The sequence below is a fragment of the Pangasianodon hypophthalmus genome, chromosome 10 (genome assembly GCF_027358585.1).
Source record: "Pangasianodon hypophthalmus isolate fPanHyp1 chromosome 10, fPanHyp1.pri, whole genome shotgun sequence".
Taxonomy (NCBI): domain Eukaryota; kingdom Metazoa; phylum Chordata; class Actinopteri; order Siluriformes; family Pangasiidae; genus Pangasianodon; species Pangasianodon hypophthalmus.
In genome coordinates, this window is record NC_069719.1 from 25,921,137 (window position 1) to 25,948,165 (window position 27,029).

General features: G+C 37.3%; 1 protein-coding gene across 1 annotated transcript; it reads right to left on the reverse strand.

The window, feature by feature from the left end:
- Positions 1-12,634: 12,634 nt before the first annotated feature.
- On the reverse strand, positions 12,635-26,841 carry si:ch211-266g18.9 (transforming growth factor-beta receptor-associated protein 1). Its single transcript, XM_053237852.1, has 11 exons — positions 25,648-26,841; positions 25,047-25,241; positions 23,915-24,069; positions 20,567-20,649; positions 20,129-20,473; positions 19,986-20,043; positions 18,580-18,718; positions 18,194-18,336; positions 15,841-16,000; positions 14,425-14,846; positions 12,635-13,582 (listed from the first exon to the last, which is right to left on the reverse strand). Exons 1-11 carry the CDS (start codon positions 26,318-26,320, stop codon positions 13,436-13,438), a joined length of 2,520 nt encoding a protein of 839 aa, XP_053093827.1. The 5' UTR covers positions 26,321-26,841; the 3' UTR covers positions 12,635-13,435.
- Positions 26,842-27,029: the final 188 nt, after the last annotated feature.

Consider the following 27,029-nt stretch of genomic DNA (forward strand, 5'->3'; position numbering starts at 1 on the left):
TCAGGGAGTTTTTCCTTGCCACTGTCACCTCTAGCTTGCTCATTAGGTATAAATTTATAAATGTATACGTTTAAACTTATATCCTGAATTTATATATTTCTGTAAAGCTGCTTTGTGACAATGGCCATTGTTAAAAGCGCTATACAAATACAATTGAATTGAATTGAATAAACGCTTTAATGTTATAACAGCTATAAATAATTGTTCCTTCACTAGCCTCTCTCATTTTTCTGTTTCTCTTTAGGTTAAATATTAAGTAAGAGAAGAAAAATGCAGCTTGCTATGTTACTGAGTCCTCCATCTTGAAGATTTTCTAATGGTAGAAAACTTAAAGGAGCAGCTCAAGTTGCTGATGTGGACATTCTTAAGGAAAGCTTAGCAACTGTTCAACATTTTTCACAACAATTTAAAACAAATCTATTTATTCTTAGACTTAAATTACACAAGCATCTGTTACTAAGAAACAATAACGTATTTGAACGGAGGCATTAATATACACCAGTGATATGAATTTCAGCCAAAACTACTGCCAGAGCTGCTGTTATAGAAAATTAATCACTACCTTCTGACCAATGAGAATCGAGAATTCAACATATAATGCAATTTAATAGCAATGCTCAATGTTCAATGTTTTTTTTTTTGAAAACCAAGGCTAAATGTTACATCAGTTTACATATAGTGTAATAAGAATGAATAAAGAAATACACTGACTAAGCAAGTAAGCTACAACGCGAACTGTAAAAACACGTGAAAATACTTTTCTTATCAGATCATATTTTTAGAACAGAATGTATATCAGGAGGAAATTCAGCATTCAAAATTGCACAAATAAACATCCTTTAAACTATTTACATGAGCGTATTATGTAAAATGGATGGTGTAAGAATATATGTGTAAATGTCTAACTTTCACAGTTCTTTCAGTCTTAAATTAAGCCCATCTGCAGCGATGCCGACAGACGAATTCCCTAGTTTAACACGTGCATGTGTGGAGTTTGGCACCGTCTAGTATCTAATTACTGTATGTGTGACGTTAGGTTTGTAAGAACTTGATTGTAACTCAGGCGGCATTAAGTCTGTAATCATGAATGCTACATTCCAGATGGCTTTAATCCTCATATTTACTGCCATGCGGCTAACGCCGAATGACTAGCATTAAGTGGGTAAAGACACATCAAACACCGTAGCTTCACCTCATAATGGAGTTTTCTTTTTAACAGAAAGACGTTGTTATTCTGACTTTGTGAGAGCTTTAAGGGTTTTAGAAAAGATTCAGACCTAAGTTTAAGTGCTGAAACAAATCTGTCTAGAATAAGCGATGGTTTAACGTGAAATCGTGTGCATTTGAAGTATTTAAAGACATGCACTTGCTGCTTATGCACTACCCCGTCTCAAACAGACACACCTCCGAAAGAACCGCAAAGTGCCTGTAATAGAGCAGAACTAAAGCCACAGTGTGGACTTTGCAGGCCTCATGAGTCAGCAGCAAAGCTTGGACTCGCTCCCGGAACGAGGAATGAACCGTAGTAAAGGAAAGCTTGTATAATGCGCTCAGGTCTGCAAGTTCAAGGTGCAGCTGATTTTATTTTCAGCATTCTTAGTATATCTGGTTTGAAATCATATAAATGCACCATGTTTGGAAGCTAAACCTTGATTATTCGACTTAGCTGAATGTCAAGTGAGCAGGTACAGAGAGAGGGTGGCTAATTAAAGTTATTTAAACCTCATATGGCATTACTAAGTGCCTATGGAACAGTTCATTAAGTTAATAACACTTAAGTATCAGAAAAACATCTAGTCCTAGTTGACTGAAAGTCAAGTACAGAACTGCAGCCTGTTCCTATATCTAAATTTACCTGCTCCCTCAGTATGTATATTTGGATCCAGACACGGTTAGCTCAAAATATTCATGAGAGCCTTCATAGGAGCCACATACATTCTGTGTGGTGTTTGTATTTTCCATCGTTTCTTTAGAGAGGACTGGAAATAGCACAATCGGATGCTTGACATAAGCTGTTCAGTGTAGTTACTATGTACTCTGCATTTATTCATATCATCTTATAGCTTTATTTCATTGTCTTGTGTGCTGCACCGTGAAATTATATACTGTATGTGTTGCTGCCTGGGAAAATCCCTCACATGGGGAAATTTTGATCATTTCTATATAGTTCTGAAAACTACAGACTTTGTTTCTCTTGTGCATGGATCTCAACCGCAAGTGAAGGTATAGTATTTTTAAAAAATGTGTTCACCCTGGAAAGTGAAAAGGGAGAAAATGACATGAAATGATTTCAAGATCCACACCAATTGTCTAAAAGCTGCTGCTTTTTATTGCTTTAATGTGCATTTAATTAAAAATATGAGTATAAACATTGTCTAGCAACATGATTAGCCCATCGGATAATAGTATGAATAAGCAGGTGTTCCTATTAAAGTGGCATTTGAGTGTCCTTTAAATGGGGTTCCTCCAGATTCTCCGGATTCTCCCCACTCCCAAGCACATGCCAGCAGATGGACTTGTGTCTCTAAATTGCCCCGGGTGTGACTCACTATGTGACGGTGTATGTGCATGGTAGCTTGCCACAACAGCTTCACGCAAGCTATTGAATAATTTTTGAAGATGCAATTCTTTTTTTTTTAATTTCAATTCCATAACTATAGAATGCTCCAAAAAAGTTAATATGTTAAAGTGTTGAAAAGTTTCTTTTCCTGCTGAAGATAGCCATAAAAGTGTGTATACACCTGTTTACAAGGTAGAGCAGTGAACCAATCAAAGTTCAACACTCGAGATTCTGAAGCTTGTGGCCAGAAATGTGTGCAAAAGATAGCAAATACTCAGTAGCCTGTGGGCGGAGCTTCTGAGGCTGAGAGTATGTAGAAATGTAATTAAACTTTTAAGTAATTCAGTTTATATACATAACCAACATTAAAATAGGAAAATTAGTGTTGAAAAATGTGCTCAATGAACATCACAGCCATGAGTCAGTGATGTCTGAGGAAGAAAAAAAAACATTTTACTGGCAACTGCAACAAATTAAATGGGAACTAAATGCTTGCTTTGAGCAGCTACACAGTCAGGAATAAAACCACAGAACTGTTGTCTTGCATGTAACTGTTGTCTCTGATGACATATTCGTCTCTGTGCTGTGACAGATGGTAAAGTACAACTTGTAAAACTTTTTTTTTTTTCACCAAGCATTAGTAAACACCCACATCTGATTACCTCGGCTCTTAAAACGGGGAAAAATACTGGCTGGTTGTTTGGTGATTCCCTGTATCCACACCAACACCCTCACTGTGTAGTGTTAGGATTCAAACTTGGACTATTCCAATCACTAGCTTATCTGCTAATGCCTAGTGCGCACTACACACTGTACTGATCACACTACACAACTTGCCTTACACACTACATGATCGTTCACCTGGAGAGATCCCAGTCGAAGTTCACCTGATCCCCAAATCCTGCTTTCTCACCAAAGTAAACACAAGAGATGTCTATTATGTGATACTGTCAAGATTAAGCCTGAGCAACTTGCTGTGGTGGAGTTTTTTTTAAGGAAAGAAATTGTACAGAAACAAGAAAAACAAGAAATAAGAAAAACGTGTGGAAAAAAATAATTGTGTATTTTGCAAGGAGGTATATTTCAATATGGTGGCATAGTGTGAAGAAATCTAGCTAATTTTATACCATATGAGGCCTGGAATCATGTTATGTTTCATAATATTGCTCTTACAATACTTTCCTCTCAAACTCTCATTAGCTGCTGATCATCGCTGTTATTGCTACTTGTTGTAGACGCGCTCATGCTAAAAGATTCATTGCAGACACTTTCAAACATACCCTACCTATTAACACTAGAACAGCTGACTTTTATTACTGCTCTTGTTTTGCTATACTAGAAACTTTCATGTTACCTTAGAAACAGCCTATTCTTACCAGCCTATTCTGGTCTACCTCAGAACACATCTGGAAAAACAAACTAGCTTATGAAGATGGAAGTTATTCGTGTTAACTGTAAATAGTTCAGCCTTACATCCGCATACACAATGTGTAGTCTACCCATAACGATGTGCTACGCCATGTAAGTTTCACGTCGACTATACTAAATAATATTCTTGCTGTAGCATGTAGCTATAACACCAACCCAGGACATGACCCCTTCCCGCCAGCATGTAGCATGTAGCTATAACACCAACCCAGGACATGACCCCTTCCCGCCAGCATGTAGCATGTAGCTATAACACCAACCCAGGACATGACCCCTTCCCGCCAGCATGTAGCATGTAGCTATAACACCAACCCAGGACATGACCCCTTCCCGCCAGCATGTAGCATGTAGCTATAACACCAACCCAGGACATGACCCCTTCCCGCCAGCAAAGGTTGTGATTTCCGGATTTATAAGGAAACCTCTGCCATTCCATTTTGGTTCACTTCCTGAATCTGTGGCATATACACATCCAAAGTACATGCATTGTGAAGTCTTGCCAATCATTGTGATATTGCCAAACATTGTGTACATTCCAAGCCTTGTTATTCTCCTGATCGTTTATGTATTGTTTGATAATTTGTCCATTCTCCTGGTTTGTCCTTTGGATAACCATCTGGCCTGTTTGCACGGTGGTTAACTTTGATCTGGATTGTGATTTTTTTCTATGTTTATATTTTGTATTAAAGCGCTTCTCGGAATTTGAATTGTTATAGTAGCAAAAAACAAACCTCCAGGGTCCCCGGTTCAATCCTGTGTCCGTGTGGGTTTTCTGTGGGTTTTCCAGATTCCTCCCAACTCGCAAACACATGCCAGTAGGTGGATTGGTGACTCTAAACTGCCCCAGGTGTGACTGCTTATGTGAAAGTGTGATGGAATGATGCCTTGCGCCTAATGTTCCAGGGAAAGGCTCTGGAACTACAGCTGACCAGGATAAAGCAAATACTGAAAATGAACGATTATATAAAATTTTTTGTAATACTGAAGTTAATCTCAGTTGGTTTGTACAATAATTTCATCTTAGTTTCCAGATTGATTAATTTCCTTAATGAACAACACATTGTGCTTTTTAACCATTTATAGTTACGTTTAATGTTATGAAACAAGTTAGTTCCAGTTATCACTTACTGTACAGGATAGCAGCTATAAACAGGTGTTCCCTCATCAGCCTCTTTTTTCTCTCTTTTGCACTTTTTGCACAAAAACATATTACAGAGAAACCAGAAAGTGCAAACTAGTATGTCCCTGTTGTGGAAATCTAACAGTTACAATGCGCTGACACTGGAGACTCCTTCCATAAATAAACTTCTCCTTATGAAAAATGCTGCCGTATCAACAATAATATATTTTTCTTTGTTAAATAATGACATTTTCTTTTTAATCTGTATATTATTAGCCTTAGAAAACATGGCACATCTGCCATACAAGTCCCTGCGTAAGTTGTTACTATACAAACGATAACTTGTAAGAATTTATATAAACCGATTTGGTTTGCAGCCGGCACGACTATAATCAGAGCTGCTGTTATAGAAAATTAATCATCACATACAGAACAGATATTGAGAGGAAACATCTCATTGCCATTGCTGTGAATGAAAGGGTGACCCTGCTCACACTGTTCAGGAAGCAGGCAGCCCAGCTGTGTGTGTATATTTGGTGAGTAAGTGTGTCCGCACTGTGGCTTTACTCCACACACTATTCTGCAGGAGCCTGTGGTCTCGTCCCACCCCCCTCACGTCTGCCGTGGTTTGCGCTCTTACACTCCCCTGGTGGTGTGCTTTCCCCAAACTGAAGGTAAAGAAAGCTGTGGAAATGATAGTGTTTCTTCTAGCAGGCAAAAATAGACATTTTGATCATTCTCACAGCTATTTGCGCACGTGTTTATTCCTTTCCATCTATAGAATTAGTTGCTTTAGGGAAACCAGAAATTAAAGTAGGTTCTGTCTTTAAGGCCCATCCGCTAGCTTACCATTATCGCAAGCCAAGGGTCGTAAATTAAGACTGTCCTTTTCACTGTGTAACCAAAAAATGCGTCATAGGAGACACGTTGCAATCATATGTGGCTGGTTGTTAAAAATGGATGAGATGCGCTTCATCTTATAGTTCCCATGCCCATCTTTATATAGTGATATGATTGATATGGTGCCAGTGTTTGTCTTACGCCCACACTGTCTTTGATTTAAATATATGCTAGCACAAAGTGTTCTTGTGATGTCTTTTTTGGATTTGGAGTGCACAAATGATAAATTTATTAGCCGAACATTCAGGCAAGAGCAAGCTCCAAAGTGTTGCTCATCCCCATGTTTTGGTAATTGGCGTGCTAAAAAGTGGTAGCTAATCTAATGTAACAAATAGCAATGTAATATATAATAAAAAATATAATATATGTAAATATATATGTAAATATAATAACATATGGCAAGCTAGTTAGCTAATTGAGCAGATTAATAGACTCAGAGAAATGATATATGATTATTATCCTCTTCTAACAAGGTTTCTAATTGTAGCACATCATGTTTGTACGCTCGACAAAAAGTCAGCAACTCGTTGTGAGTCATGTTTCCAAGCACGGCGAGCGTTGCTTACTTTTCAGTTCATTCCATGTGCCTATGTTTGTCTATTCACACCCTACTGTTTCTGTCTTTCTTTGCTTTGCAAGTCTTATCATGCTTTTTGTCCATTAAGTCCGAGCCGTGTTCTGTGGTTCTGTGGTTCCTCTTTTTGACCCTGTTTTCATTTAAGAATGATGGTAATTATTAATTTTTATTTATTAATTATTATTTATGGTACCCTGCTACTGACTATGAAAATAAACTGGACTACCTTAAATAAAACCACACTTGTGATGAGGCTATGAGGTAATCACACTACTGTGAATTGCATTAACTTTAAACCTAGCTACATATAAAAAAAAAAATTGTTTTGCAAAAATCAGTAAGGGTTTATTTTTGTTCTCTGGTTGTCAAAACTACTTGTCTTATGAATAAAAAACTAATAGCCCAGACATGAAATTGGCTTTTCCCTGGTGTCTGGGCTACTGAACTGTCCACCCCTATACAATATAATATAATATTATTGTAAAAGATAGCTGGATAATTGAGACAGTAATAATTGAGACTGAAATGTTCTTGTTCACGGATGATTGCACACTCATACCATCATGATTAAACCTCCTTGTCTTGTGTGACCTGCAGCTCTGCTCTCATCATTACTTCAGTAAGGGATCGATGTAGATTGAACCGTTTCTCTGAATCTTTAAAGGCTTCTGCACAGATGGTCATTTTACATTCGAGGAAAAGTGTATTTCCTTTTTAGTTCTAAGTGTATTTCCTGAGCTGTCTACCTATAAATATTGTTCATTCAGATTCATCCATCCGTTTTCATGTTTTCTGTAAATGTTACTCTCAGAATTGCAGACGCTCCACACACACACACACACACACACACACACACGTCTCAGTAATGCAAACCTTCTCTAATACTAATCTCCCCCTGTTTGTACTGCACCTCACTGCGGTCTGCAAACGGAACCATTTCCATTTCAGCACCCTTTTCGTCTCGTGTTAAAATAAATCTGAAACAAGCTTAGAAGTAAACACTTCACAATTTGTCTGCTTTTTATATTTAGCTAAGAGAATGTTCTTGTTTTTCCATCGCTTCTGTCTGTGGCTTAGATATTTATAAAAAAAAGGATGCATGTCTGCTCCGCTACCATAATTTGACTTGTTTTGCATCTTTCCCGTTTCCTTGAGTGTAAAATGACCATCTGTGCAGACGCCTTTAAAGATTCAGAGGAACGGTTCAATCTACATCGATCGCTTACTGAAGAAATGATGAGAGTAGATTTGCAGGTCGCACAAGGCAAGGAGGTTTAATCAGGAGTGTATGAGTGTACAATCACCCGTGAACAAGAACATTTCAGTCTGTATGGCTCTTTTAACCACCCAATACTGTTGCAATTATCCAGCTGTCTCTTGCAATTTATAGCAATAATTTTAAAGGAACAGTCCACGATGAAGCACATGAAATATGCTAATATTGAAATATTTGTGATGTGCTTAGTAATCCTGATGCTAACTTGTTAGTTGACATTGTACTTTTGTTATTGCTAGTGCAGTTATTGTTACAGATCTTTACTTTGCACTTCCCGTGGTGACAAGAGCCGTGCGCTTCTGTTTTGGTCCTGTCTCCACCCCTCATTCTTTCATTGGTCTGTTACCTATTGTGTTCACCTGTTCTGTATTAGCCTTGATTAGTTTATATCTGTTTATTCCCAGTTGTACCTTTGTTTCATGTGAAGTCTTATCATGCTTTATGTCTGCAAGTCCGAGACACAGGTCCCTTTGAGTCTAGTTTCAGTGTTCCTTATTATAATTATTATTATTGTTATTTTTTAAATCTTTGCCTGTTTATTTGACTAACATTTTTTGAATTTGCACCAAATAAATATATTAATTACAGTGGAAGAAAATAGGAGAAAATATTTCAGTGATCTCAAACATAAGGGATAAAGTGAGGTTTTTCTGTTAGGTCCTAAAAACACTCACACCCATGGACTCACACTTCCAGAATGCAATGCATGTATACGATGTAGTTATGGCAGAGATTTGTTACAGCTAGTTAGCAATCTACAAGACGGCAAGCGTGATGGCGTTGATGATGGTATTAGTATGAAAGTTGAAGCTTTGGAAGCTGATCTGTTTGAGCAGAGTGTACAGATGAGGAAGTGAGCAAGCTGTACAGTCTCAAGGACTAAAGCATTGCTGCATCACTCTCTTTAGGTAGTGAAAAAGTGAGGGCTAAATCACACTGGTATCACTGACAGCAGGTAGACGAACTGCATTATGGGTAATGTAGAGAACCATTAACCAGTGTGAAAATAGACCAAGGGAAAATATACCAAAATACACCAATATACCAAAAAAAAAAAAAATGTTAACTCAAAATTTAAGCATCAATTTTATAGAATAAATCTCTTGCACTACTGAAGATCACATATTGATTAAAAATATTAACATGCAAGTTGTTCACTGTGGATTTTTCCTTTAAAATCCCAAATATTCCTCTCAGTGATGATAAATATAGAAAACATTGCTGGAAGCCACAATATAAACAATACTGAAGAAATGTTAGCATCACGTGAGCACAGTGGTGGATCTCCTGAACAAAAACACAGTGGCTTTTAATTTTCTCAGGGTGCTGGAAGTGCTTCCTGGCTCCTGGTCCCTGCAGCCAGTGATGCGTTTCCTGTGTGACTCAGTGAGAGCAAAGATACACAAGAGGACAATGAGAGGCCTGGAGAAGAGCCTGCTGGCCATGATGGACAACCTCAGACAGAGACACGCCTGGTGAAGAGAACATCAAAGGGATGGACTAGAAAAAATACAATTTACACAGTGTGTTCCTGTGTGGTCGATCAGCCAAGACATGTTTAGTGTCCAATGCAGCTCAGCCATTGTGTCTATCATAGACACACACCACCTATTTCTCCTGTTATATGGTGCCATTACTTTTGGCGCCATTTTTATTTGTCTTAAATTTATGGATTTCTTTTGAATTGATTTCTCTAACATGTGCTACACAAGTGTGTAAACTCAGTGTGGTATTTATTCGGTGCAATCCAAAAATCATAATTGAAGTTAGTAGCACAGGCAATGTTAACAATAGGAAAACAAGCGAGGGTCAAAAACAGGAAGTACAACGAGAGACAGGAAAAGGAACATGGAAATCTAGGGAAACAAGGCTTGGACTTAAACATACAGGTGCATGATAAGACTTTGCAATGAGAGACAGAAACAACAGCACATAAACAGACAAACTAGACCAAGGCTTAACACGCAACAGGTGAACACATTAGGATAGACAAACAATGACAGGACAAGGGTGGAGACAGGACAAAAACAAAAGCAATGTAAACAAAAGGACATGACATGAAGACAAAACAATATGACATGTAAGCAGCTAGGGGAGTTCGTACATGATGTACAGGAACTAACTGGATTGTCATGAGTAGCACTTTTCTTGTGTAAATGCTGCTTTGAATGATTTATGAATCAATTTGTTTGTATCCATGTTGATAAATGAGGCCCAGCAACCGTCCACTCAGAAATCAACATGGCCCCAGCTAGATCAGCATGAAGCCTTACACTGCATACAAACACACACCAGATACAGGAAAAAAAAAAAAAAAAACTCTGAATGGCACGGATCTGAAAGATAAGCAGCAAAAATTCCTCTATGCTTATAATTGGCCTTAGTTGCCGACCGGATACAGTAAACAAACGAACAGCTGTCGCTCCAGTTGGCAAAATAAACTGTGTTTTAGTTTATTTAGGCCTTTAATATACTGCTGTGGATGATACACAATAAAATCAAAACACTAGGGTTGGAATAAAACCGCCAGTTTACATTGATATTTGTGTACACGAGGGTTGTTGTGTAATTTTTGAATCCGGATGGTCAGTGGAAAATTCCTGGACGGCGGAGTTTGACGGATTTATACGGAATATAGAGAATGTAGCTGATGTGGCTTTCTGTAATTGCTCTGTAGAAAAAGAACATTAACATTGCCACAGTCCATGTAACACATCACTGCACACCTAGGGGGACATTTTTGTGGCATTTGGAGATTTATTTTGCCATTTCATTGAGTTACACAATCTGAACTGAGATATTATTCATGTAAGGTGTGTTAGTGTGTGTTAGTGTATAGTCTGGCTCAGATCGTTTGAGTGGTTTTGGATGAGATTTATCCACACACGTTGACCCATGATACATTGCATTTTGTACTGGGCGTGAGCTCTCAAGCCAGAAATCTAAATATAAGAAATATAAACCGAGCAAACACAATAAAAACATTAAACGATACACAAATACTCACAAATATTGCCCATTAATTTTGTACCAATCTTGCTCTGAGAATACAGTATAGCCAGGGTAAGAAGCAAGTGGGCTTTTATTTATTGGTGCTTGTGTGCTTATATAAGATACAGTATTACATTTATATATATTTCGTAGCACTTTTTGCTTTTTTCTCTTTTTTTTTAAAAAAATTACAACTGATCATGTCATTTTAACCTTATAAGCCTCATGCACCTCGGCCTACAAACATGGCCACCAAGGACTACGAATCCCAACAGGCACACCCACGTTCATACACACCCGATTACTGATTATACACACCTGGTTTCACCCACACACCCTATATATACAGACCCTGGCCATTCATTCATTGTGAAGTGTTGCTGGTTTTTGATCTGTTTCTGTCTCTCTGTTTTGTTTTTCTGGTTATTATCTGGTTATCCTGGTTGCTAATCGCCTGATCTCTTGCCTATCTTGACCACAATTTTTTTTTTCTTAAATAAAGCCACTTTTTCTTTTTTCAACTGCAGCCATCTCTGCCACCTGACAAACACATAGAAATGAAAATGGGTTTGTTATTTCCCCCCATTTACGATTTTCCAAGGAGGTTTTTTTTAACCATTCATTTTTCCATGTTTATTCCAGCTACATATCAAATTGAGCACAAAAATGCATTTCCATCTAAGATCTGAGTGAACACATCCAGCAGACTGAACCTTTTTCCCATCAGTAATATGAACTATTCATGAAATCCTACTGTGTATTTCTCAGATTAAGCAAATACACATGCTAAAGAGTATACAACACTTTATAAGCAACTTCTGTTGCATAGATAATGAAATGAGAGGATGCCAAATGTGCGTATCAGATTTGATACTCACAGTGTTATAGGTTTAAAAGGCCTAGGAACGATTGTACAACTTTATCTTGAAGAAGAATGGCCAGAAATTCAATATCTTGGGAAATCCTGCCACCACCACCAGATAGCCCAGAGCTACACAATCATCAGTTTATCATCCGTATTGTGTATTCTCCAGAACGTTTCCTTCACACTACTATGCTCAGTTCAAACCAACCTAGCCTTAGGCTTGCAAATTTTTAAATTCTGGATACTTTTGGTCAGAAGGTGATATGGCGATGTCTTCTGTAAGGAGCACTCATGGAAGGAGTCTCCAGTGTCACTGCTTTGGAACAGTTTGCCACAAACAGGATGTAATGGTTAAATAATAAAAATGTGTATCTACCACCAATAATATTTATCGGTGAAGAATCAAGGGTTTAAAAATGTTTAAAATCAAACGTTATCCCATTAGTGTGTCTTGTGTAGGTACCCATAATCCCCTGTGTATTTGTTGTATCTTATACCATGACCATGAAAAATATTTGTTTCTGATTGGCTTGGCATTAATTCATTACATCAGGGTGCCTCTAAAGTAAATCGAAAATTTTACTCAGTTTTAAATCAATGAACCTCATATTATTTAGGTAACCATATTGGAATGTAATCATATAATTATATATGATTATTGAGTGATAAGTAATCCTGCTCATGTCACTTCATTATTAGGATTAATGGTCAGAGAAAGAATTATTAGAGATCCGAATATGTGATCGCTCAACCACAGGTCAGATGTTTCACCACTGTGCCAACCTCAAACTGCTTTTAATAATAATGCTTTGAAGGAATTTTAATATTTGCAACGATTTACTGTATATTGCAAGTCATTCATTTTTACTTACAGCACATTCATGATACTTTGAGAAAGTACACATAGAAGGTACACATAAAGCTTCATAATAGTGTTTTACTATGTAAATGCATTGTAATGATTCATTTGGCCTGTATATGGGCTTCATAAATAATTAAAAGAGTACTGGAATGATTCTTCGTTGTAGTATTGAAAGTGAACGGACCACCAGCAATTCAGTTGAAGATAATTAAATTTCATGCTCTAATAAGAAGTAAATTCAGTAACTATAGCTCTCAAATGGTCAGATGACAGGTAGAAGGCTTCTTAATACTTCAGGAATGAGCTGTTAGTACAGACAAAATAATAACTTCTGATACAAAAGTCATTCATTCATTCACGCATTCATCTTCAGTAACCGCTTTATCCTGGCCAGGTTCTCGGTAGATCCGGAGCCTATCCCAGGAACCCTGGGTGTGAATGGAGTGCCAGTCTATGGACAAACAAATTCACACACTCATTCACACCTAGAGGTAATTTAGCATAGCCAGTTTACCTATCAGCATGTTTTTGGGGAGGTGGGAGGAGAAAAACAGAAAGCCTGGAGCAAACCTCAGGTCAGGATCAAACCAAGGATTTTGGAGCTGTGAGGCAGCAATGCTAGCTGCTGGACTTCGTCTCTCTTCCATATAAAGACAAAGAAATACAGTATACTTGCTTTGACATAATCCTCCAGTATAGCATAACTGATTTATGCATTGCTTATGAAATGCTTTTTTGTTAGCCTTAAAAGAACAGTACTATTTTTCCAAGTACACATTAATATGCATGTGGTGAACTTTGCTAAATTTGCAGTATACATTTAGTAAAGGATAAAAATTGACACAATTGAAAGTGTTTATTGGCTGTTGTTTGTGCTGTAGCAGTGTGTGTGAAGAAGCTCCCCCGTAGACCTGCGCAGAAATTCAGGCCCAATGAACTGCCTCTGACAAGAATGACACACCTGGCTTCTGTCCATTCTGACCATTCCTTGTGTTGCTTCCATCTGTAGGGGTGAGAAGCATTAATGTTGGTGACTGCGGAACAGATGGAAATTGTTCTACAATAATCATTTATAAAAATGATTTGCTATAATAAATAATTAACTGTTGAATGTGCAATTCTGCAATTCCAGGAAGTACAACGAGAGACACGGGACAAGGAAGACTAGTGCTCTAGGGAAACAAGGCTTGGATTCAAACACACAGGTGCATGATAAGACTTCATAGCGAGGGACAGAACCAACGGCGCATAAATAGACAAACTAGACCAAGGCTTAACACACCACAGGTGAACACATTAGGGTAGTCAAACCTCTGAAAGTAGTTCCGGCTGCAATGAGCATCACGGGTTTATATTAATGCACTTCTAATATTTCATCCTTTCTATAGATAGGTAGATAGATAGATAGATAGATAGATAGAAGTGTCACTTATATAGCATTTTATGAAAGGAGTCTTCAGTGTCAGAGCTACAGTCAGCTGTAACTTTGTGTTCCTACATGGGAAAGACTTTGTGCTTGTTCAGTGACAGTACGAACTCTTTTTTTTTTTACTTCAAGACAGATAAAAAAAGAAATGAGGCTGGTGAGGGAACGGTGAACGTAAGCGATAACAGAAACTTGTTTTCCGGACGTCCCACAACTTTAAACATAACTATAAACAGATAAAAAGTACAGTGTTGTTATTTAATAAATAATTATAGTCATTGGCAAATTAATGAAGTATAAGAGGAATAAAAGGCAAAAAGGTGCAGAATTTATGAGATAATTATAAAGACTGTCTGTAAATCAGTGTCACATCTCTTACTAAATAGAGAGCAGAAAATGAGGACTAATGTTCTCCTCACCCAGGCGTGTCTCTGTCTGAGGTTGTCCATCCTGGCCAGGCTCTTCTCCAGGCCTCTCATCCTCCTGTCGTGCGTCGTCGCTCTCAGTGACTCGCACAGGAAACGCATCACCAGCTGCAGGGACCAGGAGCCAGGAAGCACTTCCAGCACCCTGAGCAGATTAAAAGCCACGGCGTTTTGGTTCAGGAGATCCACCGCCGCAGACACGTGAGGCCTGGACTCGAGGTAAGACTGGAGCAGCCAGCTGAAGAGCTGCTGCGTGAATTCCCTGTCTCGTCCAGCAGAGGTCCTCCAGCAGTAGACTTCTGCAGCTTTTTCATCTCTTTCTTCATCGACGAGAAGCCGCAGGGCCTTTCTGTGTTCCCCGACTCTCCCCAGCAGGATGGCTTTCTCAACATGGAGAGCGGATGACTGTATTTTGGCTGCAGTGTTAATACATCAAGGCATAACTTATTGTAAATAGCTGCAAGGAGAGGGATGTGCTTTCAGCTTTTATGTTCCAGTTCTAGATGACTCATTTTACCTTTTTAGGAGCAGAGCTCTACTAAAAACTTTTTTTTCATAGAAAAAAAATCTATTTATTTTAGTTTAGCGTTGTTGAATTCTTAAATATGATTGATCAAAAGGTGTTGATTAAGTAAGGAATAAAATACTTTATGGCATACTATTATATGGAAAATAATCAACAATGGGGTAGTGTGGTGCAGCCTGACGCAAAGCAAAGTTACTCTTACCACCATAAAGTTGTTTCTTTTCCTATAACAGCATGTCCAGAAGTGTTTTATTCCTCTTATACCACAGCATTTGGGCCACAATTGAATTTTTAAAAATTCATTATTAACAAAATGTCATGCTTTTTAATCAATTATAGTTATGTTTAATGTTGTGGAATGTCTGTGAGACATTAGTTCCTGTTCTTACTTACATTATAGCAGCTGTAAATAGTTGTTCCCTCACCAGCTTCTCTTTTTTTTAATCTTTGTTGATGTTAGTAGGACAGAAAACACAGCTTGTGATATTACCAAGATACCAGAAAGTCCTCAGTCCTGAAGACTTTCCTGCGGTGGAAAACATACTGACTGACTCGTTCTTTAAAGCCGTGGTATAAGAGGAATAAAACACTTCTGGACATTACTGAAAAATAATCTACCTTGGGGTGGTAACAGTCACTCCATTTCTAATCGGGCCACATCACACCAACCCATCACTGATTATTTTCCTAGAACAGCATGCACCAAGTGTTTTATTCATTTTTGTTTGTATATTATCGGTAATTACATTTAAATACGTTTACAATTTAAATATAAAGAGATGGTCTGGCTCAATGAGACATCCCTTGCTAAATAATGAACAGAACAGCAGACTTTCTTCAGCATTCGTGTAGCAGAGGTGAGTTCATTCGAGGTGTCTGTTTACCATATACAGCATCAGCATCATAGATGGAGGATTGCCACAGAAACTGCTGCAGTTTTTGCCTCATTTCCTCCATGTGTGTATCATTATTCTGCATCTCTCGGTCAGTGTGGAGGATCTGAGTGGCGTATGTGTTGGCCAGCAGGGTGTGGTGTTTCTCCATCTACGCAAAGAGAAGTTCTTCAGCTGTACCATGCAATAATATGTGCTTACTTTACATTTTGAAAAAGAAAGACAAGTATAGAGAAATAGTCTTTGTAAAAATCAAAGAGGCCAATTTTGAACATGATACCACTTTGTATTATACAGTCAAGCTTCGTACACTCGCTAAAAAGCATTTGAAAACATATTTTCAGCATTTAATTGAAAGTATTTCTTCTGTTTTGGCATTCATAGGTTCATTGTAGGGATGGAACAATACCACTTTTTCTTTTCGGATACTGATAACGATACTGAAACTTTAAGTATCAGCCAATATCAATATCCATCCATTATTGTTTTCTTTAAAATCTAGTAAGCTGTTAAATTCATACAAAAAAAATCACTCACAACTTAAATGTAATAAATATAATAAATATAATAATAGTATAAAATCCAACTCCAATCTTTGTCAATTGTTAGAAGAGCCAATATTTTTTTTCTTCGATATCTGATCCACCATTTTTTGCTGGTATCACCTCAATATGGATACTGGGTATTGGGTCAGGGGCATCTAGAGTTTATTTAACTTTTATTTAATTATTTTTAAAATCTCTGAATTATTTTATTCAAAATATTTCATTTTATTTATTTTATTCTTTTTTAATTTTATATTTAAATTTATTTATATATTCTACTAAATTGCTTTTAATCATTTAATTTTAACACTACAGCACATTGAGTTATTATTATTATTATTATTATTATTATCATTAATAATAATAATAATAATAATAATAATAATAATAATAATAATAATAATAATGCTCCTTAATGTGCTGTAGTAGGAAACATGAAATAATAATAATAATAATAATAATAATAATACTGTCATGTAACACTCTAGCAGCAGTTCAAAGATTTAAGGAATTATTTAACTGCATGAAAATGTTAAATTAACTTGATATTTTAATAATTTAATAATTATTTACAGGACGTTTGTTTGTCTAATATGGAATGGCAAAGTTTTCTTCCTCCAGTTCATTACATTGTATGAAATTAGACTTCAAGACTACAATCAACAAAATCAAGATGAAAAATAATGTTTCAAATCTAGATTAAAATGTGTATTTTTTTTTTTTTACAAAGTGCTTAGATGATATATTTCCTGTTTGAAAAGGAATGTTCCACATCAGCTGGGTGTAAGATTAAAGATATTGCCGTAACACACAATCTGTAACAATCCATAATGTGAGAGGCTTTATCTTTGCTTTGGAAGTTTGTTGAATGTGTAATTAAATGAAATCACGCAAAGCACAGAAATAATTGTGTAAAACTCCTTCTGTAGCTCGAAACTATCACAGCTTAAGTGAAAACAAAGGCACATTCTTTACATGATTACATGAGGGTGTGATAACCACACTTCAGCTTCACAATTTCTGCTACATCATGGTATTAAGAATTGTTAAGATTGTGCACAGCCTTCAGTTTTTATCAAAACAATGTAGTAAAAGTTTTCGCTGATTTGCACTTATGTAAAAAAAAGTAGCACTATGTTATTTAGAAAAGCAGCACTACAATATTTTATACCACAGCACTGTTGAATTATAGATTCTGATTGGTCATAAGGTGTTGATTAATTTTCTAAAACAGCAGCTTGGACAGTAGGTCGTCTTCGAGACAAATCCCAGGTTTATATTACTGCAAACTTATTGTAATACATAATCTAAGCCTAATAATAGGCTATTATTTTTGTTTTTCTTTGTTATTTTGTGTGTCTTTGTAACAGTCAGAGGTAAAACTGTAACTTTAAGTTTTCTGCCATGTGACATGACACTGCATTCGTTAATAAATAGAAGAATGTACTCATTGACAAACAGCTGTGGTATAAGAGGAATAAACCACTCTGAGGCATGATGTTATAGAAAAAATAATCAACTTCGGGGTGGTAAAAGCAATTCCATTTTGCATCAGGGTGCATCAAAACAACCTGTTGTTGATATTTTCTTATAACAGCATGCCACTAAGTGTTTTATTCCTTAGGTAGCATATGTGTAGAAGTAGTGTTAATACAAATTTTTGGTAAGTCATTATCTATATTGGAGTACAATATATCGTCGCACACCCAAAAAATGCAAATAATTGAGGCAGCATTAAATTTCTATTCACAGTATTACTTCATGTGTCTCACAGTTTGTGTATGAGATAATGCACAAACCTGACTTTGCTGTTCATTGACCAAAAATTCCAAATAGGAAACTAAAGCAACTGGGTAGTTTGTTAAAATGGAAAGCACTTCTTGTGGTTCAAATGTGTTTTGGTCTCCTGGATCTCTCTGAGTAAAGATTAATACGCCAACCTGTATATTAAAAACAGAAATAAAAATATTATTCTCAACACAAGTGCTTTATCTTGTTTATACTAACAAAATTTCACAGCAATTTTATAGTACTGCTTATTTATATATATATATATATATATATATATATATATAAATCCTTCTCTTGCGTCAAGCCTGCACATGAAAGTCAACCTCAGATTAAAACTGCCCTCAGCATTGCAACTTGTATATATGTGTTTGTGTGTGTTAGAATATACTTTCCTTTTGGTCTTTTTGAAGAGCCCAGTCTATAAACTTCATGATGATAGATTTCTCTTTCAACCGAGAGAGAGTTTTTACAATGTGCAGCAGAACATTTGGCTCGGAGGAGTCCACACTCTCATCCACCATCCACACCCAGGTCTGGCAAAATGGCAGGCTTATTTTTTATTTGTTTCAGTATATTCTGCATTATATTTAGTATGATATAGTAGTATCAGTGCCAGTCATTGTTATAGGTAAATTATGCAAATGCCACTCCTCTACTGCCCTGGTCCATCCCCTCACTGCCCTGATCTACTCTTCCACACTACCTTGGCCCACCCCCACTTCCCTGGTCCACTCTTCCTCAATGCCCTGGTCCACCCCTTCACTACCCTAATCCACTCTTCAACACTACACCATTGTGCTGATGCAACCACTGACCTGGCCCACCCCTCTGCTCTGCCTTGGTCCACCCCCTTCCACTGCCCTAGTGCAACTTTCCTTACTACCCTGGTCCACCTTACCTCACTGCCCTGGCCCAACCATGCCCACTGCCATGGTCACCCCTCCCCACTGCCCTGGCCCACCTCTTCCCACCACCCTTGTCCACTCTTCTGCATGGTCCTGTACCCCATGCCGACTGCCCTGTTCAACCCTTGCCCACTGCTCTGGTCCGCATTTTCCTACTGCTTTGGTTACACCTTCCCCACTGCCTTGCTTCACCATTCCCCACTTCCCTGGTTCCCCCCTTCCCTGTTATCCTGGTCCACTCTTCCCCACTGCCCTGCCCCACCATTCCCCCCTACTCTGGTCCACACTTCCCCACTGCCCTGCCCCACCATTCCCCCTTACTCTGGTCCACTCTTCCCCACTGCCCTGCCCCACCATTCCCCCCTACTCTGGTCCACTCTTCTCCACTACACTCTTTCCCACATGCCAGGTCCACCCCTACTATTCTAGCCCAACCCCCACTGCACTATTCTTTGTCTGGTGTCAAGAAATAAGGGTATACCATTGTTCTTCCTCAATTCTCCAGTTAAATTTTGCTGTTTGTTCAAAATGTTCGGTCTAGCTAGCATAACAGTAAGGATGTGGAGCTAGATAAGGTGAGATTGCATGTTCTTAGCTAGCTAATAAATAATAGTAGTAAGTTACCTATTATCACATAGTAGTTTCAGATCATTTGTGAAATAGATACTGAATGCTGTGTAATCAGCCATAGTTACGTCTCATTCCTTGCTAATTCACAATCAAAACCGCACCTCTGCAAAGCATGTTCATATTAGCAAGGGTGCAAAAAAAGGTGTACACTGTGTACCCTTGCTAATACAAATACAATTACACAGGTAGGAGATACCCATACAAAATATTCTTTAGGACTCCAAAAAGGCAGTATTAAGAATCATCAGATTATTGAACAACAGACCTGAATTGCATTGAAATGTTGACCATGGCTTTGATAGAGCAGTCCGATTGTGAAAAATCTGAAACACAAAAACACACTGGCGCTTAATTAGACTTGTTTAGTCCTGAGATGCTATACCCAGTGAAACGTTTTCAGATTCTGACCTCTTATACTGCTCCAGATCTGGCACGCATACATCCAGCACACAATCATTACGAGAAGACACAAGTTGGTTCAGGTTATCATAATACCCAAGCCGTAAGTACACTTTAAGCAGGGTAGTATCGATGTCCTGAAGGAAGATTTGGCCCAGATCAGTCCTGCGGATCTCTCTTAAATAAAGGCAGAGGAAGCTCAGATACTTATGAAACTCTGGCTGGGCTTCATTATTTAGCTTCCTCAAGTCTTTGGCATTGCTCACGGTAGGAGGCTGAGATTTAAAGTCTTCACTGATGAGAGTCATGCCTGGGTAAAGGCTAATGAGTTCTCTTGGGTCCAAGTCACCTTTACTGAGAAAAACAATGCAACGTGTTTAAGAGTAATTTAGAAATTATGAATTACAAACTCTGAAAATAATCATTGGGGGGGAAAAGCAATATTACATGAAAAGTTCTTTGGCATCGAGAAAAGCTTCTCTGTAGAAATGAATCCATCCGGAGGTACAAACAATACACCTACGCAGATGCTACAAGTAAAATATTAGAAAGAAAATTAAACAGTATATTCTGACATTTCATTATTTAATTATCTGAGTTAATTATTTAAATATTTCAAGTTATCTCTCTGTATTAGACTTAACATTTATGTAATTAAAAAAAGGTTGTATAATTAAGTATTGGAAAGGAGGCATGCATCAGATTTAGGGCTCATGTTTACACAAACTGGGAGGAAACTGGGACATCTGTAATGATTAAAATGAAGAAAAAAATCTAATAAATAATAAGGCTGCTTGATTGCCACCATTACACTGCTTTTTAATTTAACTGACCAAATGTGTACATTTAAGCACTTCCTATTATACACATGTACAGTGCTGAGTAAATAACATTTTTACAGATTTCACTTTCAGAAATATTTCTCTTTTATAAAAACTTGCTCCATGACATGTTAACTTAGCAAAGATTTTTATTATTTTCAGTTTTTTCCATTTCTTTGGTGCTGAAATGTCTACCTAAAAGCTTGATCAAATTAATGGTGGTCTATGGAAGTAAAGTCATTAACACTGTAAGAATGGAAAGATCGTAAGCTGGTCCATTTTTTAATTCAGTTTTATGTGATAGCGACATCCAGTGTTCAAACTAGGGACTTTTTAAAAATTTTCTTAGAAGACTGAACTTTCATTCATTTTTAAAATGGACATTTCAAAATGTTTGCAGACTACAAATGGACGTTTGCACATTCCATGTGTAAATTAAATGTATGTGCACTATACTGTAGATTTTTACACATTATTCTAAGTGCTCATGTTTCTGTAGTTCACTACTGTAGTAATATAATCAAGTTGCATAATTGCTTCTCCCTTGGTGTCAATATGACCCTCAAATTTGGGGACAGCAGTTACCAAAAATGTCACACAACATCATTTTCATGCCTCCTTAATTACACAATAGCTACCAACTGCTATTATTTTTCAGAATATTCAGCCAAACAACTAACCACAAACACATCACATGATCTTTTACCTCGTTCTTGTTCTCTCAGACTTCCCATAAATAGCCTGGATGTTCAGGGCATCTTTGTGACATCTCGCACAAAATATTACGTTACTGCGCATTTTGTTTGTGAACAGATATTTCTATTTACCTGGTATGTTTCATTTATTGAGTTAGCCTAGTTAACTCTGTCTGCTAATTGCCTGATACATTGAGTTTTGGTTTTCCAATTTGGATTTGCCATTCAATGCCATTCAATAAAACCTTGCGCTTGGACTCAAACAAGTCCATGCCTGCCAGATTCTGAGTCAGAATCAATTCCAATAAGGTCGAGCATTGCTGGGATGTGAATTGAACCTTCTAGCACAGAACCTTCATCGAGGCTTGCTCTAGATTATATTTTGCAGGTCACTGAGAGAGCCAGAAAAAGACAGGAGTAATTATGGATTATTGTCAGCAATATCAGGAAAAAATGCTACACTTACATGTTGTGAACAAATATGCATCTCTTTTGATGCAGTCAGTTCATAAGTTAATTTATATCTTGGAAAAAAATTACAGACAAGATTTAAAGAATTTAAGTTTATCTGAAAGCTATTGCTGAGGCAGCTAATCTAAAACACTGCAGAAAAACGAAATGACACAGAGTAACTGTGGCTAATACATTAGTCTCTTAGCCAGAGCACACAGGCCATAGCTCAGGCCTAGCTTGACTTCTAGCTAGCCTTAAGTTAGCAGTGATTGATGCTGATTGGATGCTTTGTGGTTTAAGACATTAACTTACACATATACAGTGTAAATTAATGTAAAGTGTGTCAAATTAGCTTTCAAATCTGGCATATTTAGCATTGTGCTGTAGCTAGCTAGCTTAAAGAAGCAACAGAAAGGCTAGCTAGCTAGCTTTCAACCAATATTGCATCAGGCAAGTAAAGAGTGTATAGATATCTTTCAAAAATGAATGGATGGCTTTCATTAATGAGCGGATGAATGGAAGCTGTAACTTTAATTTCTCAGACATGGGAAAGTCTTCAGTTCAGAGCACATTGCAGTTTCTCGCTAACATATTAAACTGCATTTCCTTTGGCTTTTTGTCCTCAAGAAACAGAGAGAGAGAGAGAGAAAAAAAAGAGGCTGGTGAAGGAATGACTGTTTATAGCTGCTATAACATACATGTTAAAAGGTACTAACTTGCTTTGAGGACATTCTGCAACATTATACAAGAGTAGGCTATAAATGGATAAAATGTATGATGTATACTTCTTTAATAAGTAAAAGATTGTTAATGTTGGCTAATTTCTGTGTTATAAGAGGATTAAAACATTTAGGATGTGATGGGAAGGGAAAATAATCAATGTTCGGGGGGTAACAGTGACTCCACTTCACGTCAGGTCACACCACACCACCCGAACGTTGATTATTGTCCTGTAACAGCACACACCCAAGTGTTTTATTCCTTACTTAACACATTCACAATCCGTTTTGCAATGCTATGCTTTAGAGATGGCATATAATATACCCAATAATGTAACTTGTTCTGCAGGTATATCTGATCCCTTCATTAATTAAAGACGGTTATAAGACTGTTTTATGACTGACAACCATGTTCCTATAAGAATATTAATATTCATTCATCCTTTCTCTCTTTTTACTTGTTGAAACAATGACACGGGGGCCTTAAGCAACTGATTATTCTGCTATAGCTGCCACCTACCCTGATCTTAACCGTTGTGCTCCCTTGTCCATGTGACACGTTGTCAAAGAAGATTTCAAAAAGCGAAGGCTGATTTACTAAGTCCTGTAATCCTGAAATCCAAATTTGTTCTGTTACTTTAAGACATATCCGTGGTGGGACTTAATTCTCTGCATTTCCTATTTCCTAGAAAGTATTTATAAGCAGCTCAAAAAGCCGAGCTGGATAACGTTGTTCGCTATTAAATATAGCATATATTCTACATGACTGTCTGTGGTAATCCTCGCTTTAGCTGCTTGCTGATGATGATGATGATGATGATGATGTCATGTAAGGTCTTGCACCTAGGGTCATACGAGGTGACCATTTTGTAGGATGGAAATTTATTTATTTATTTATTTAGTCAGTCAGTCAGTCAGTAAACATACCATACAGTATATTCTGCATGATTTTGGTCATTTGAGATTTTAGCTGCACACCTTTTGCGGTCATATCAGGTGAAAATGTGGGAAGATGAGCATTGCAGTGGATTATAGCTGACTTACATATCCTAAGAGGATGAGGATTAAAGCCACCCTGTTCATGGCTCTGTCATCACTTTTTTTTACCTTATAAGAGTCTTCGGGCAGAAGAGACTGAACTCCATCCAGCAGTGTGAGCGCTTCGTTCACTCGCTCACATCCGAGCAGCTTCCGGATTTGAGCCTCCAGTGGACTCTGTGACAGCCGGTGAATCTCCCTCTCGGCGACTACAAACACGCTGTCTACACAGACAAAGAGGCAAAGGATGAAAAGATGTCATGCTGTACAAATCACAAAGGGATTTAGAAACATTTCACCATTGCATATTTAAACGAAAATCTCATTTTCAGTAGCTTAACAAAAAACTGCTAGAAGTAAGGACATGTTAACCAAATAATAGTATGTAAAAATGAATTATATGATATTTGGAAGATTTAGAAGAATAAAAACTAAATTATGGGGGAAAAACAGATCAAAGGATAGTCAGTGTAAAGTCTGCAATAAAGTTTAGATAGATGATAGATTTTGTTGTTTTTTTTATCTGTTTTTAGTTACATTTAATGTTGTGGAATGTCCACAAAACAACTTCATGTTATCACTTACATTATAGCAGCTATAAACAGTTGCTCTATTACTGTCCTTTTTTTTCAAAAGTTAATACAAAAAAGTGTCCTGTTACAGAGAAACTAGACTGTTACAAAGCGCTGACACTGGAGACTCCTTCCTAAAATGTTAAATAAATGTTTCCAGAAAACTCTGTTGTTAAATAACAACACGTATTTATTTATTTATTATTAGACTTAGATTATGTGGAGTGTCTGCCATACAAGTCCCTGTGGATGTTCTGTTACTATAGAAATGATAATGTATTTGAACGAGCACATTAATCTAAACTTTGTGGTGTATGTGTCAGACCACATCATGCCACTCGATTATTTACCTACACCAGCACTCTTTCAACTGTTTTATTCCTTAATATTTAATTATTTCCTGTTAAATTTAGCACCTTAAAGTGTTCTTAGGTTTGTCCTTCTGGTGGAACCTTTAAAGGTTGAGTCTGATATTAGAGGGTCTCCATTTCACAAAATGTTCATAGTATAACTCTTTAGTAAGCTAGAACCATTAACCATCCAAGAAAGATTTCAGAAACTCTTATATTACATTATATTATACTATATTGTTGCTAATCATCTGATCAGGTCAGAGGTCAGAGTTTAACCTGTGGTTGAGAGGAGTGATTTGCCGCTATTTAAGAGAACGGTCTGTTTTAGCTGCTGGTCCAACATGCTGTAGATGTGGAGAGCTTTATTCTGCAGCACCAACACATAGGGGAAGTGCACTACTGCATCCAACACTCCATCAGGCCATGGCACAGGAGGACGCTGGGATATACCACTATTCATCACAAACATCCCTGCACACACATACATACATACAATCATGAAAAGAGAATTCATTTTACTTATTATAAATTAAATAGATTCATTCATATTTTTTAAAATTATATATATTAGATTTTTTTTATAATAAATAAATTTGTGTTTAATATTCATCTAATTAATTAAATATCATTAATTCATAATGGTTCAGTTTGATTTGATGCAGGTTTCATTAATATTCTTCTCATTTTCTTCACTCATTATTATTATTATTATTATTATTATTATTATTATTATTATTATCATTTACAACAACAACAACAACAACAACAATAATAATAATAATAATAATAATAATAATAATAATCTGCATTTTCTTTTAAATAAGGCCACTTAAATTTAGTCATTTATATTTTGAATACTGGGAAATCAGAGCCTCACCCAAGTTCCCTGGGCCATTTAGAAGAAACTCTCCTTTCACACTTTCCTTTGCGAGAACATTTTGCTTTCCCAGGTTATGTGTGAAGAGCTCGAGAGCGCTCTGAGTCTGGTAATCATGGAGAATGTATCTGTCACTTGTAGCCACGCACAGGCAGGTCTCATGCACAGCCAAAGCCACAGGATCCTGAGCCAGAGCCATGTTCCCTACACACTCCCATCTGTCCACACACACCTTGTATATGCTCACTGCTCTCCGTTTTGTGGAGGCGACGAAGAGCTCTACGAAAACCTGCTGTGTGTGAGCTGCGGGTTCGCCGAGGCGAAACAAAGAAACGTTGTGGATCTTCTTCAGGGCTGCTATGGGCTCCAGGGAAAACATGTTTAACGCCGTGATGGAGTTGTCCCAAAGCACAAGAAGGTGGTTCAGGACTGGGACTGCCTTCAGCTGGCGGATTTCTCCACCTCGGCCCATCTGTCTTTTCGTTATCTCTCGTAGTGTCTGACGTTCTCCGATCCCAGTCTTCGAGCTCGTAGTGAAATGCTGGAGGACTCCATCTTTACTTCCAACGTAGAAGTTGTCACAGAAGCACTCCATACACTGAATAACAGATTTATCTTTGCCTTTAGCAACTGGCACCTTTTCAAACACTAGTGAGGAACTGAAGATGTCCATAATTGTGCATTGTTTTAGAGAAAAATCAGACGATAAATGCAGAAATCAGAAGTAAAAAAAAAATTCTTCAGTGTATCCCTTCTAACACACTAAATATAAAGTTTCAGCTTGAATGATTTGATAAGTAGTTCTCAAACTTCTGCAGTAGTGTCCTACTCTTCTGTGAATGTAGTTTGACCCTGCCATGTGACTCATCCTGAGAGGAAGCTAGTGTCAGCACTTTACTCGCTCTCAGAGTAGAACGCTGCCCAAAGTCAACTGTGTGTACATTAACTCCAGGAAATGGTTTTAAAGTCAGGCTGCACTTCTGTATAATATAATGTTTAACCAAAAAGTCCTTATATGTCACTGATTTCAGTCAGTGAAAGATAGTTTATTTTCGGTTGTCTGTTGGTTAGAATAATATATTGGCACCCTTGTACATCAGTGGAAAGGATATGACCAGCACTGAGCAGCTATTATTTGGGTGCTGGATTCATTTTCATTGGCATGCATCAAGCTACTATGGTGCTCTGTTACTGTACTTAATTATGATATTCTTCAAATTTTACTTTTTTTCAAAAAAAAAAAAAATCTCTACACTTACACCAAAAAGGAGGGACAAAAAAAAGAAAGAAAGAACGCTCTTGTCATTCAAACATATATCTTAATATCTATCTATCACTGCACATATCTACTTGTCATCTTTGTGTCACGACAGCTACCCTGC

What these genes read in the sequence shown, in the direction of transcription:
- si:ch211-266g18.9 (XM_053237852.1), bottom strand. Translation starts at nt 26,320, where the DNA reads ATGGACATCTTCAGTTCCTCACTAGTGTTTGAAAAGGTGCCAGTTGCT. An exon ending in GATGCCAAAGAACTTTTCAT is followed by an intron (nt 20,474 to 20,566) that starts GTAATATTGCTT and finishes TGTTTTTCTCAG; the next exon opens with TAAAGGTGACTTGGACCCAA. An exon ending in TGATGCTGATGCTGTATATG is followed by an intron (nt 14,847 to 15,840) that starts GTAAACAGACAC and finishes TTAACACTGCAG; the next exon opens with CCAAAATACAGTCATCCGCT.